This window comes from Taurulus bubalis (assembly GCF_910589615.1).
Source record: "Taurulus bubalis genome assembly, chromosome: 10".
Lineage (NCBI taxonomy): Eukaryota > Metazoa > Chordata > Actinopteri > Perciformes > Cottidae > Taurulus > Taurulus bubalis.
The window spans coordinates 4469606-4485393 of record NC_136598.1 but is presented as its reverse complement, the minus strand read 5'-3'; the positions used below and the strand labels follow the sequence as shown (position 1 = coordinate 4485393).

The window sequence follows — 15788 nt, the reverse complement described above, 5'->3', positions numbered from 1 at the left end:
TGTAGATGATGTTGTCCATTTGGTTGTATTAGACTTTGACATCTGATGATGAAGCAGTTTGCAGCTTAGCGGGATGCTGTCAAGTTATACTTTCCACATCTCCTAGTATGCGAGGGTCCATCTAACATACATTGTGCCATCAGAGGGTGTACGCGTCTTTCAACAGGTTTGCGTTATCTACTACCACAAATGTGCGATCTATCGCGCATTTGTGGATTAGGTCCTCCAAAGGGGCCGAATGAAAAAAACAACAACGCTTCCGTGGTGCCCAGTTGTGACTTAAGTCTGACCACATGGTTCTCTCTCCATATAGGTACAGTGTGTAGGATTTGGTGGTATCTAGGGTGAGGTTGCCGATTGCAACCAACTAAAAACATGTGTGCCAAGCATGTAGGAGGACTACGGTGTGACCAAGGCAAACATGTCAATTGGCCTTTCTAATGTTTGGTTTATCTGTTCTGGGCAACTGTAGAAACATGGCCCTTATTTAAACGGCTCATTCAAAGGCAACAAAAACAACAATTCTTATTTTCAGGTCATCATACACAAAAGAAAACATACTTAATAATATTATATTTCATTTTTGCGAATAGATCTCATCTCGCTAAATACTAAACACTGGACCTTGAAATGCATACCAGGGGCTTAGCAATCCGACATTGTATGGGACACTCTGTCTAATTGATTCTGTTAACATTGAAAGGAGCCTGTTCAGGTAGTTTGAGCACCTATAGTAAGCTTTCTGGTCTTCTCCCTTAGGAGACTTTTAAGGCATGACCAAGATTTAGCACACATTGAAGGCATCAATCTACCAGCCGCACCGGAATGCCTGGAAGAACTTATTTGGATAAGGACATTCAGGCTGCTCTGTTCGTCTTGATTTCCCCACAACTATGAGCAGGATACGTACTGGACGGCATGAAACATTTTTCTATTAGGTCATATTGGGATACTCATTCTACTCATTCTAGGTGTTAACTATTTGTCACAATAACAGGGAACATTTTGGTTTAGCGTTCTGTTTCTGCTGCCTTGCTGGTGCAAAATGAATCTGCACAGGTGTGATACAGACATGCCTCTATACGCTCACAAACACCGAGCAGAGTGTGAGGTAAAAACACTTAAATTGACATGAGCATCGTAGCTGAATGAATAAATCTAAATGCTAATGCAGGAGGAGGCGGTGCAGGGGAGGTGGAGGAAGTTTGACTGCGGAGAAGCAAGCGGCAGTTGTAGCTGCATGAGTGTGTCGATCATATATATGGCTATAGTTTGGTGACAACATGTGATGGTTGCTTCTCCTTGTTGATGCTGTTTGTCTGTATTTCCCACATGTTCAGTGTGACTGTTGTCCTTGATATTCTAAATATCTACATAGTGTTTTTGATTGATGCACCTGCAGCTCAGACACATATGATTATCTTGGTGATGTGTTTGCTGTCTTAACAGTTCCACCCTTTGGTCCCCTAACCAGCCTTTGAAAAAATAATAATATGTTTTAACTTATTTTCAGCATAAATATGATCAAAAGTCAAGAGTCTGAGCAAGATTCCCCAAAAATTACTCCTTGAGCGCTCCCAAGTATTTTTAACAAGTATTGTTTGGTGCCTTCCCAGCAACCCACAGACTAATACTGCACATCTTTTGAAAGATCTTTAGAAAGATTAAGATAAAAATCACAATACAGTAAAGCATTGACATGTTAGGAAGCATATTCAGTCCAAAAACCATGTTTTTCAGTTCAAGAATATAAAAATGACCTACTTTGAGCTGATTCTTGGTCGCACCATGACAAACTGCATATCAAAAGGACCCCCTACTTGTGCCGTCTGACGCACTTTCAGAAGAGTCTAAGGACCAATGAGATCGTAGGATCTCGGAACGCCCAAGATATAAAAAAACAAAACTCTGGTCTTGTTTCACAATGTGGAGGTACTAATACTGGTCAGAAAAGAGATTGATGATCCCACAGGCCCGTACAGTAACAGGGTTGTGTCTTTGACTGAAATCCGCCGTTGTAAGGGTTACTTATCAAGGTTTTTGTAAAACGTTATAATCGCTTAGTCATGTTAAGGAGCTTATTAAAATATAAAACTTAACGATCTTTTTCTTTAAATGTAAATCCACATGCCTCTACTCACAAGAGTAGCAGTAATTTAGCAATTTTAATGAATTAAATCGACCCGGTTTATAAGTTGCTTTGAAAACTCACATATCAAAGTGTTGATTCTGACAATCAACACTTTGATATGTGAGTTTTCAAAGCAACTTATAAGACCTCTTTCATTATTCACAAATGCTGCAAAATGGCATTCAACCTCCCTGGACCTACCGTTGTAGCATTTGTAGCATGGTGATATAAATACCTCAAAGACACAAACATAAAAACTAGATGCCTGATAAGGTGTGAGTGAGAGAGGAAGAAAGACAACATAATATATGATCATAATAAATGAAAAAGTATATATACACACATACGTACATCTCGAAGAAGTCTCCCTCAGCTGAATTATCCTGCTTTCTAAACCACTCACTGTGAGAGATGTTCAGTATGTAGCAGCCCATTAAAAAATGGATCCCCCCCTCTGAGAGCCATGATGATGTTCAGTTTGCTCCCAGCATATGTCCACAGCGTATACAGGGAAATACACTCTCAAATGCATGTATAGATGGAGGCAAGGAGCATACAGTATCTGTAATGCACAAGAGGGATTTGAAATAAAGAGAGAGAGAGAGAGAGAGAGAGAGAGAGAGAGAGAGAGAGAGAGAGAGAGAGAGAGAGAGATAGAGAGAGAGAGAAAGATCGGGACTGTGAGAGAAACAAACCTGTTCAAAGAATTCATCCATGAAGCCTTTGTCAATTCCCACAGCAACTTCATCCTCCTCCTCTGTTGTCTCCTTCCCCTGGACAAACACACAGAACAATAAGAATTATTTCAAACAGCTGGAAGATAAATTAATGAACATGACAATGTTCAATGCAAGATGTAAGACATATTTGTTTGACTGTTACACTGGTGACGACTGCACTGGGCTGGACCATGTAATATATAAATCAAGGTTAAATAGAACAGCATTAATACCCACAATGAGCCCTTAATGACACTTGTAATCAGAACCACATGTGGAGTGATTTGCAAGTTATTATTGAATTAGGACCTAGGGGAAGAGAAAACCTTTACATTTACACACTCCAGCCTGCAAACTAGCAGGGATCTCATGTGGCGTCATCTCATTCATCCAGCCTCTGTCAAACTAATTCACTTCCCCATTAGCAGGCTATGAGATCCATGGAGAAGGAATATAGTTCATCTTTTTCTGATTGAAATGGTTTCTTATTCTCATCCCCCCAAAAATCCCAATGCGGAAAGTAATCTGCAAATGAATGGATAATGAAAAATAATCGTTGCATCCCTTGATTTAAGAACGTACATGTAACTAGAATCAATACAATACATACAACAGGCTATAATAAGAATTACTTATTTCCAAGAAACGTATGAGCACATCTCTGGTTAGGGCTGGGCGGTATGGCCAAAAATTCATATCACGGTATTTTGTAAGATTCTGGCGGTTTCACGGTATATCACAGTATTTTTTTTCGAGTTAACACATTCATTCATTGACGCCGAAAAGGACCACCGCCGTAGTTGTTCACCGCACGCTGGCCAACTAGCTCGCAACTGGCCAGCAGCTGTTTGTACATTGGTACATAGAGTGTCATGCTGCGTTCACACCAAACGCGCTGCGAATTTGACGCGCGAGTAGATTACATGCAAAGTCAATGCACAGACGCGATAGGTTGCGAATAAGCGAATTTTCCGCCGGGCGTGTGGGACTACGGAAAATATTATGAACCAAGACACGATGGAGTTTGATGTTCCAACCTATGTGGAATTTACACAACAAGTATAGAGCAGAACTAGTGGTTATTTCCACGGTGGATGGCGGAAACGGTAACTGATTTTACGGAGATAAGCCACAGAGATAAGCCACGCCCCCTTTCAGGCGCAAGTAACATTCGCAACGGATTTGGTGTGAACACAACATTATTGTCGAGCGAGTAAACTGATGCAGAAAAAGCGCCGTGAATATTCGCAACGCTTTTGGTATGAACGTAGCATTAGGAAGCTAAACTTGGAGGGACTTAGGACCCAGGGGAATGTAGGTATGAATTTTTCATATACCGCCATACCGTTGGTGCATAGCCGTAACAGCTCATCAGCAGGCAGCAAAATGTAATGTTCACAGCTCACGGCTGAGGGTCTGAGCTACTTATGTGTCAGGGTTAGAACTTTAGCCAACAACAATTAATAACCCACAACTAACGCTCTTTAACAGCGCAAAACACCACGACACAACAGTTTGTGACACATAAACAATTTGTAACTAATAATTGTACATTTATAAAATTACACCGCCGAACTGCATGCTGGGTACAGCTCGCCTACTTATCGTGAAACTCCATCGCACAGGAGATGCGATGGAGTTTCATCCTGTTTTCTCCTGTGAAACTTCGTTGTTAGTTAAAGTTAAAACCATAACTAAAGTTCTAACCCTGACACATAAGTAGCTCAGACCGCTGCGCCCTCAGCTGTGAACGCTACATTTAGCTGCCTGCTGAAGAGTGACAACATTCGTTATATGAAAAATTCATACTGTATGGACATTTTTAACCGGTAAACCGTTATACCGCACAGCCCTATCTCTTGTAATACAAGATTTAAAGAGTTTCTTTCACCACTCTGTTGATTCATTTAACTAATGTATAGTCGAAACATTTTTTACAAGTTCATCGGCTTAGAATTTCTTTGGTCAAGGACAGCCCTAATTATTTTCAATCATACAACCATTTCTGGAAACAAAATGTTTTTTTTGCTTTGCAGTCATTGATAATCTGTTTTTAAGCATTCCTACCATCAAAACTATTTGTCTATGAGAGGGAAAATATCTATTTTATTTTGAACATCCAGACATAACTAATTCTCTGTGAGGAACTATAGTTGGAAGCAAATCTAAATATCTTACCAAAACAAATGTAACATACGACAATCCCAAAATAAATATATTTGTTTATTTCTGTTTACTTAGCAATAATAGATGGGTGCTTCAGCACCTTTTCTTGTCTCCTCAAACACAAATCCATTCTGTGGATAGTTGACGTGTGATGTGCCAACAGGGTAGGGATAGGGAAATGGGGAGAAGAACAGTGGGAGAGGAACCAGTCCTTGAGAAAATTTGTCTGAGAGGACAGACTTCAGCGAGGGACAGCGAGGCAATTGGCACAAAACTACGAGTGAGAAAAATGCAGCGCCACTGTGATCACGCTAATATTATCTAAACCCACTCACACTATATTTAATCCAACAAAAACTGATGCTCTCATGGTTTCACTCCTAACTTAACATTTTGAAGATATGATTATTCTGTCTAAAACAATGTACTGCCTCAAGACTCCCAATCTGCAAGTGTATCATTATTGTGCTCAACTGCCATGACAACAGTCAATATGGTGGGTGTCATATTTTTGGTGTGGCGCAAAACTCTTCACGTGGCATGTATAAAAAAAGGTGGTGTTGGTATGGCAATGAGATGCATTTGAAGAGCTGCAGAAGAAGAAATAAAGAGAAAAGAGGCGACAGTAGCAGGAGGCAGAGGAGGCAGAAGACGACGACAAGCAGGGAATCAGAATAAGCTTCAAAAGCATGAGTAATGTATTTCCCCTCCACAGAGAGATGCTGTACCTCCTGCAGAGAGGGGAGCGCTTTGGTCGTTTTTTTCTTTTTCTTTGAGCGGTCGAGAGGGGAGAAGAGTGAGCGGCTTACTCCAAACCTCCACCTCCCACCCAGATCCGAAGCTCCTGCTGAGACACCTAGACCCTGGGAGAGGACTTCAATGCTGCCACTCTTGACTCAGCCTACAGACTTTGACTTGGCCATCCACCCACAGCAGATGCTCCGAGCCAGACTTGCAAACATGCATGCACACAACAGCTGACACACTGATAATATACAGTACAACAGACGGTTATCACACTGAGAGATCAGGGTGTACACAAGACGGGCCCCATTAGCCCATAATCCTTCAATTCATCCCGCCTCTGGGGCTCACACTCGGGTGAAACACCCCGGCAGGAGTAGTGGCCTGATTATGCTGTTTATTAGATTAGAGAGTGGTTCTAGGCACCGTGCCAGCAGGCAGTCGCTCCATAAAGACAAAAGGCAGTGCCTGGACAGTGTAAACAGGAGGAGCAGGAAATATAGTTCACAGGTGAGGGGGCGAGAGATAAAAAAAAAGAAATCTAGTGTGCAGGCTGCAAAATCACAGCTGTCAGCACAGAGAAAAGAGGGGGAGAAACAGGGCACCACGGCAATTATTGAAAGCTGTGAAAGTGTAATTGTATATAAGGTGACATAGAGACAAAGTGTGTGTCGATGTGTAAGTAAGCATTCCGACCCTTTTCGCGGTTTCATCTTAGAGTAAGAGAGAGAAGAGCAGTGAGAGACAGTTCAAGTGGAGATGGAGCGCCATGTGGGCAGTACTTTATTATCCTTTATTGCAGACAGTTTTCCTGCATCTTTGTATTACAGACAATTCAAAGCAGCTTCCTGCAGTCCCATTTGATATTACTCATATGAATCTGTGCCAGCTTGCACAGAGGAATACTGAGAGCATAACCAGATGTATTATCATAACACATTCATTATGGATAAGTGTTCACTCATATACACACACATACTTGAACATTTGATCTTTTATTTATGTTTCCTACAGTAGACAAATAAAAAGAAATTAAACCATGCAAACTGAATTACAGACTTTCTGGTGCTTCATTTGCTTGGCACACACACACATATTTATTTTTATACGAATATATGTGTCTTGTTCATGTTTCAAGTACAGAAATGACCAGTTTCTGACTTGTAAAGAGCGCTCACGTCAACGTCAAAGTCAGAAATTCAACGCAGAAAGCTCTTATGTATGCTAATAGTGATTATTCTAATCTTAAAAGGGACATTTCAGCAATATTACAAAACACATTCTCATTTCTCACTTACCTCTGGCAATATATAGCCATGAAGGTAACTTTGGTTTCATACTTTGGTTTGCACAGTTCATTATCCAGAGTAATTTTTTCACACAAAAATGGGCAAGTTAGACAAAAACTATTAAAAAATATGCGAGAACGTTCATTTGGATGAACCAAGGATCAGGTTAGCTTTAGCAGTTACAGAATGCATTATATCAGTCAGAATCGTTGTAAGGTCAGAAGTCAGATATCTAAAACTACCATAAGCCAGAAAGTTTTAAAATATATATATATATATATATATATATATATATTTATATACATATATATATATTGTAATTTTAGTAAATTGGCCCATTTTTCTAGAACCAAGTCTTAATCTCAAACAGCTCTTTTAAGAAGTAAAGACTGGTCAGTGTCCTCACTTAAAAATGTCCGTACGCATAATCCTCATCTTCACATTTTTGAAAAATGCACTTTTGAAAATCAAAAAGGTTTGAACATTTGAAAATGAGGCATCTCCTCATTATGCTTGACTTAATCGGGCCTCCCAACTCTTACCTGATTCTTTCTCAAAGAAAAGACAACAGTGAGTCTTTCTCTCACATTATACTGTCTGTATATGTATACATATTTCATAACTGTAATGATTGTAAGGAGCTTGTTGTCACTAACGCCTAGCATCACTCTGGTCAACGTCCTGCTAACTTCAGAGCTAAAGTCCATCAGGTCTCAGGCAGATGCTCTGGACTGGTCCTTAATGGCTATACTTTCTAGTTTAGCTCAATTACCTTCAAGAAGCCCAGGCCATACTCATTCTGATGCTGTTAGCATTTCTGCTTCTTCTTTTGACTGTTCTAGCTGCTAACAGGATAGCATAAGAAATCAAATATAGACTTTTAGATACATTTGTATTATTGATATTATTATTAATATCAATGATGAGATGATTAATTATAATAAACTACTATAAAAAAGTTAAATATGCATAGCAACTATATATATATATATGTATATATATATATAATATATATATATATAAATATTCATATTACGTATTGATTTGTGTATTTATAGTCTGCCGGTGGGGACCTCATTTTTGGTCCCCATCGGTCTTTGTGTACTCAGGTAAAAGTCCCCACCAGGATAGAAGTACACGCTCTGCCTCTTCTGACACACACACACACACACACACACACACACACACACACACACACACACACACACACACACGCACACACACACGCACACACACACTTCACCTGCTCCCAAGTCCCTTCAGGACATTCACCAACAGACTGAACGATCTATATACAGTCTATATGCAGGACTGGCCGGCAGTAGCATCACACAGAAAAAAATCCTTTTTACTTTCATTTTTAAGATCTGGCCACATGCTCCAAACAAATTGAGGGCCGCATTTCACCTCTATTACTGTGTCCAAACAAACACATTTTACAGTCATCAGTTATTTTAAAAAAGAACCAACAACTCTTAATTCTTTTTAACTAACAGTGTCATAAATTCCCTCTCATGTCATTTCAGATCTTGCCATTCACACCTGATCATCCCTCATTCCCTTCCTCACGCCCATTCCCTCATTAGTCCCTCACTATTTAGGTTCCCTCACTTGCCCTCTGTCCGCTTGTCTTGTGTGTTAGTGCCAAACTCGGGTTTTGACCCTGCCTGAAACGTCAGTAAAGAACTTTGCTTGTCCATCTGCCTCAGAGTTGTGATTTTGAGTTCCAGTACCTGTAACACGTACAAACGAAAGTTACGAAGGTAACTACGGTTCTATGAATCCTGGATGACCGCCAGAGACAGTGTTTCACACTGGATATGTTCAATATCACGCTTGCACAGTTCGAGTATTTATAACAACAAAGTCACGTGTGACTTCGGGTGACTCCCAGCCGGGCATAATTTCCGGCATCATCCCGAGATTGGTTCTGCGGAATCTTCTTGAGAAATCACGAGATTCCGAGTGACCAAGAACTCTGGCGGTCATCCAGGATTCATAGAACCGTAATTACCTTCGGAACTTTCGTTCTATTTCATCCTTACTAACCGCCAGAGGCAGTGTTTCACACTGGATGATTTATACCAACAAAGTCACGAGGAATCCCACAGGAACTACCTCATATGGCTCAAGCAGAGGAATTTGGGCCAAGAATCACACCCAGTGGGTGAGGGGTGGCAACGTTCACTCTGTAGTCTCTGTTGAAAGTGCTGGGTAATGACCCTGAGGCTGCAGCACATGTATCCTGCACGGGCACACCTCTCAAGGTTGCCCTTGATGTGGAGACAATCCTGGTAGAATAGCACCCTACCCCGGGTGTCAGAGCACGGCCATTCGCTCTGTATGCACAGGCCCCGGTCTCCACTATCCAGTGGGACAGGCGCTGTTTAGAAAGGCCACAGCCCTTCTTAGGTCCATCCTAAGACAACAAAACTGGCCAGACCGCCGTATGCATGCGGTGGACTTGACCTAGGTTTCGAGGACCTACACCGGACACAGAAGCTCTGACTGTGCCAGCTGGATGGGCTGGTTGAGATACAAGCGCTCCCACTCCCCTGGGGGGAAAAGATCTTTGACAGGCCAATGAAGGAACCATCTGTGGCTAGGCACAATGGACACCTAAAAATAGGCATCCTTCAAGTCGACGGATGTGAACCAGTCTCCTCTGGAGACAGCACGAAGGGTGCCTGCTGTGCTCAGCCTATGAATGGCAAGACCCTAGGACCTAGGACTGGGCGCAGTCTGCCGCCCCTCTTCCTTGCGAGGAAGTAGGTTGAGTAGAACCCCCCGGGCTGTGACCGGGTCGGTGATGGTAGTCCCCTGACCCGGCTGAAGGTTGGGGGCTGGCGTCGAAATTGAAACTTGTACCCCTGGGTTAGGGTTTCCTTGGAAACCAAGGGGTCTGGAGCGTGAGGTGCCCAGTAGCTGAGATACCTCAGTCTCTGCCCCCCCTGCCCCTAAGGGCTCTGGGGGGGGGGGGGCCTAACGGGGGGTGACCGTTAGTCCCCCGGTTTGGAGGTTGTCTGTGGGGCACGCGCTGGAAGAGTTGCGTTTGGGAGCGGCTCTGCCTCTCAGCGAGATGCTGAGGCCGCTGGTGGCTTTGGGGAGCCGACATGGAGCCCCTGCTGCCGTATTGTAAGCCTGGGAAAGCAGGTCATCACCCATTTTTTAGGGGACGCCTGGGTTCGGCCATCTGCCGAAAGTTGGGAGAGAGCACCTCCGCGGCAGAAAAGGTGGCAGGGGCGGAATTGTGCCTGAAGAAGGCATTGCCAGCGCCCTGCGGATGGCAGACCCCCTGGAGTCGTCGACTGCCCCCCGCCGAAGGGGTATAGCCCGAGGAACGGGAACCAGGACTGGGATCATGGGAGGGCTGCTCGCCACTGTAGTCAGTAAAGAAATTGGCGGACACTGCCAGTAACCTAATGTCCTCCTCTGGGACGGCTCAGCCACGGATGGGTCTGATGCCCACTAGGGTGGAAGGCGAGAGACCCTCCCTCAGGCTTGAGGACAAGGGTCATGGCCGTCTTCAGGCTGGAGAGGAGCCGCACAGGTCCCACAGCCGGCAAGGTTAAACCTAAGCACGAGTCTGAGGGGACCCTGCCCCCTAATCGATGAGGATTACGAAGTCAGTTTGAGCGAGGCGCTCTGCTGACTGCTAGAGAAGGGGCAGGGAACAGTAAGAGAGAAGGAGTGAGGACACTCTCCTCCCTAGTATGTTAGCAGTCATTATTGATGTCCTAGCAGTAAGCCAAGCGAGAACACTCTGCTACTGTGGAAACAAGTCCTGTGGAAGCAGGTCAGACACAGTCTGTTTAGTGTAAAGGGAGCGCTTCTATCTCTTTCTTGAGCACTCTCTTCGCTGGTACGGCTCTCTTCGCGAGTGCGGTAGCTGTGATTCCTGGTGTCCTACCAGTAAGCTTCAGCGCTAGCACTGTGATTCCTGGCGTCCTAACAGTCAGCTACAGCGCCTGAGCACTGTGCTACTGTGGAGGCTGTCTAGTGGGGGGAAGCGAGGACACTCTCTTCACTAGTACAGTAGCTGTGGCTCTTGGCGTCCTAGCAGTCAGCTACAGCGGGAGCACTGCGCCACTGTGGAGGCCGGTCCTCGTGCCGACAGGACAGGCACAGCCTGACTTAGTTAGGGGGAGCGAGAACACTCTCTTCACCAGTACAGCAAATGTGACTCTTGGCGTCTTAGCAGTCAGCTACAGCAGGCTAGCACTGCGCTACTGTGGAGGCCAATTCTGTCCAGATCTTACACATTTGCCCTTTAGACATGAAGACATGAAGTTCCAAAGCAGCTTTAATATGAGTGAAAGGGTTACATTTAATTTCTAGGTCATCAGAAAAACCAAACAATGATCATGTGATTTGAGAAAACATGTATATTCATTACAAAGAAAAAAAGTGAAATAAAATCAAGCTATAGGATTAAGTTCATGAAAGTCAAAAGGAGCATTGGTGGCACAAAGCTGATGCTCACACCGCAAACCCATCAATCAACATGTTAGTGCCATTTTCCATATTGTCATTGTAATTTAGACTCAGATTTAGATACTATATTATTTAGATTCATATTTAGTGATTGTTCATTATAGTGATTGCATAATTGTATGTTATAGTTTGCATTGTTTAGAATAATGAGACGTGAGCTGTGACATATTGAGCATTGATGTATCAACGGGTGGACGTGTTTCACTGTGGCACCAGAATTCAGTAAAAAAGAACGGAGCGAACTCACTGTTGTTGAAACACACTACACGCGTAGACTCGTTCTTTCCGTCTAAGAGTGGTTAAATGAATGAACATGTTAAGAAATATTTACTAATGACAAGAAGGTCATTTTAATCACTACACAACATACCGATGTATAACTGACTGATTACCTGGCTGGTCGGCTGACTGAGTGAATGGCCAGCTGATGGAAGAGGGGGACACAGCGAGAGCTATTGAGACAGGATAATTACACAATCAGGGAGCAGCGTGGATGACGACAGGAAGTGATGGACTAAACCAGCCAAATGTTCCTTTCACATGACCTCTCACTGATAACAACACCGGGGTCAATCTTTGAAGGAAATCCACAAGTCTCCGTCTTTGTTTCAGGGCTTACACAGATGGCCAGTGTGAATGTTTGCAACATAATGTGCACGGTAGCTGATCAATGCACTCCTATGGATAACTTGCTAATGAAAATACAGTTAAATACTTTTTATTTAAATCTAAAATACAAATGTATGCGTTGCAGTACTTTTCTAACCAGCTCCATTGTTGTCTGTACATGTTTATGCCCCCGGAGAACTGACATCAATTTCCGCATACCTTAATTGATTTTTGGTTGAATTTTCTAGCTATTAAAATAGATGTGGTGTCATGCTCATGGGAGGCTATTTCTCAGATACCACGATCAGATTTTTCAGGGCTGGACACCCCAGGCAAAAATATATTTCATGCACTGAACCATTTTGAGACTTTGAGCTATTTTGTAAACATATAAAATACATTAGAAATACACAGATAGATGTGTATTTAGATGTGTATTTTTACTACTTTGTCTATTTGCATCTGTAGATTTATCTTAAAGTCACTAAAGGTTACATTAGATAATGCCTGATTTGCATGTTTAAACATTTTAGAAATGTCAGAGAAATACAAAAGATTCTTGTATTGAAATCACTAATCAACTTCGGAAGTTTCATGGTTATTAGTTAATTAGTTTGACACTATTCACGTGTGTCTTAAAGATTTATGGAATTTTACAATACATATCCTTAGGCCTCAAAATGAGTTTTTTTCTCACTTTGAGGCAGAACTCTTGACTACAGTATCACTTACATACACCAAACTTTCCAGTTTCATTCCAATCTATATTTGCTCATATATCCTTCATAGCCTACTTTATAGAACATTTTATTCTTAAAAACATGACTTTTTTTTAATGGCTGTTGACAGTATTTTATGATTTAGCATGATAAACAGAGATATCCCAAATTCCCTCTGTAAAAATCATTGACTTTAGGAAGGTCCACAAAATGAGATCAGACATTGCCCTGACTTTGTCTTAGTATAAGTAATCAACAGGGGAAGTTTCATAGTGGTATATTAGTTTCCATGACAATACAATTACATCAGTGCGGCTACTTGAATCAAAATTAATTTACTGACTAGTTATGGATATAGTCCTACACAGAAAACAGCTAGCATGAACACAATGTCAGACTGCAAAATGAAGTAAGACAGAAACGTCAATATATAGTCTGGTTATCAGAGTTTCAGATTCAATCCCTCTAATTGTGTTTTTATTGTGAATCTCCATAGACAACGATTACAGACCTTTAATCATCACCCTTTAGGAGGCCACATGATCCTGGCTGTTGGCACATCATTGTCCTGTAACTTTTTATATGGGATTTTCTTTTCATCAATAAACATACATCTCGTCTCCGTTTTGCAGTGAACAGCAGCTCTGGGCGAGGTCAACAGGGTGCAGCGAGTGGAGTTCAGCAGTTACACGAAGGAGAGGAATGTGGGTGGGAGAAGAGATGAAGTGCTGCATCGCAGCAGCACAGAGTCAGAGCGTGTGCATGTGCAACAAATTCCTTTTTTCGTAACAATCCTCCTCAACGTCCTCCCCTTTTAATCATCTTCCTTTTTCTTTCCCATTCTCCCTGTCCGTCATTCTCTCGCCTCCTTCTCTCACCCTCCTTCCTCCAGACTTCAGCTTCACCAATCATTCCAGCAGCTAGCCCACACAACATGGACTCCGTTACCTTTGTCTCACTCTCCCTTCTCACGCCTTCACTTCACTTTTCTTCTGAAACATCTCATTATCCCTCTTCAAGAGCACGTCAACAGTCATTCATCCAACCAAACTGATGCATCTGTGTTGTGTCTTATTACCTGGTCCTGAGAGAAACATCTTATTCTGCTGCGTATTTTGGGCAGATATGGTTGGAATGACAAATAAACTTCATTATGCAATCTCTTCTTCATCAGTTCATCACGTTATCCCTCTTTCGCTCTTGCTCAAACGTTCCTCTGTCTTTCATCCCCATCTGCCCTCTGCGTCCCTCACATCTTTTTAACCTTTAACCGTCAAATCATCAAAGGGATAACATTCAAACATGCCTAAAAAACAATTTACAAACTACAACACTATAAACGATTAAATAATGATATTTAGAATGCAATTATTAGTGCGTCTTGCAACAAATCAATAATAATCAATTTCAGGTCAGAAATGCCTGCAGCTGCCAGTTTTCAAAGAGATAACTCGTTCTGCTGCAAATGACTGACCTTTGACTAAATGATAGATGCTTACTTCCGTTTTGGCTTGTTAGCTGGTAATTGGCTGATGAGTATGGATATTAATACATAAATTACATGCTGTTAAGGATGTTCATACACAAACTATTCTGTGTTGTGTAGGCGTTGTTTAGGTTGTGGTCAGTCAGTGTTCAGCCTTGCAGGAGTGGGTGAGAAAATGTCAAAGCTTCAGTTGAACGTTAATGACAGATCACAGGCAGGGAAAAGCGATGTGCTGTCACCACTTAGGCTTTCCCCACCCCCGATCCCTTCTCATATTATATAATATACCCCGTGGGGTATATTTAGAGTGCCTCGCTGACCATGAAAGATTATGACAGCACCAGTGTGGCACTGAGACAATCATATTGTAGATATGGGGAAATGTAATGGAGAGTGAGAGAGAGTGAGATTGATGTGAAGGAATGGCAGGATGTGTACAAAGAAAATAAAGAATTATGACAGCAAGAGGGAGAGATGAAAGATGTCGGACAAAAAGTACAGAGAAAATCTAGGGAAAATATCAGAATGAGGGGGGGAATGAGACAGACGTGCACAATAAAATAAAACATTATTTCCATTGCAGAGTTGTTTTCTTCATTAATATTGTTTGACCAGCAAAGCAATTCTCTGGGCAGACAATATGGCCGACATTTGTGTAAATTAAAAACTGTTTGCTAAGAAGTTTCTAATATCAACTTAAAAGGTGATAATATGTCAGTATAATGTTCATGGCTTTTGGTATTTTGTTGATTACTTGGTGGAGGACGTGTTAGTTGAAAGGGTCTGTTCAGCATCACATTGGCAAGATTAAGCATATTATCATTATTAAAGATTATCACCCAACAAAGATGGAGCCAGATGTCAGTTACAGTTCATAGCCTTAATCTCCAACAAGTATATGTGATAAAAAGCCGTTATCTCACTGCTCAGGAACGATGTGAAAGGGGAGCTCTGGACATTACAAATAATTTTTAAGCAATGGTAACAGAGATGACCCAAAGCTAATTCTCCCACAATAGATTGGGGAAGGTTTATTTATTATCAGGATTTGTGTTCGCTGATGCCTTAGGAGCTGCTGTTCTTTATGAGAAACACAATAATAAGCAACAGGACTAAATCCATCAGCAGACACTGAAGGAAATCTCACAGGTAGAAGAAAGCTCATGAAAATAAAAGCCCTTATTTCAAGCGTTACTGTATATCAACAGCGTAGTGCACAGCGATCCATTCACACATTTAAAAAATAACTATTAGCTCGCAGCCAACAGATATTGGATATCATTAAATTGTCACCTAATTTGCAAAGACAGATAAATCCCTGGTGAAATGCCAGATTGGTCACACTCATTTCATGGCTCATTAATGCAGTTATGCATCCTCTCTGTGTTGATGAATAATGTGTGTATGGCTGTGCCTTTCTTACAATTTAGC

The 15788-nt window shown here is 42.0% G+C and overlaps 1 protein-coding gene across 1 annotated transcript in view; it reads right to left on the bottom strand.

The window, feature by feature from the left end:
- Positions 1-15788, bottom strand: part of stx1a (syntaxin 1A (brain)) — a gene marked incomplete at both ends in the record, with an annotated part of 51615 nt that overhangs the window by 33037 nt on the left and 2790 nt on the right. The window contains one exon of the mRNA XM_079225494.1: positions 2827-2904. Within this exon, the coding sequence (XP_079081620.1) occupies positions 2827-2904 (78 nt within the window). The remainder of the gene's footprint in view (positions 1-2826; positions 2905-15788) is intronic.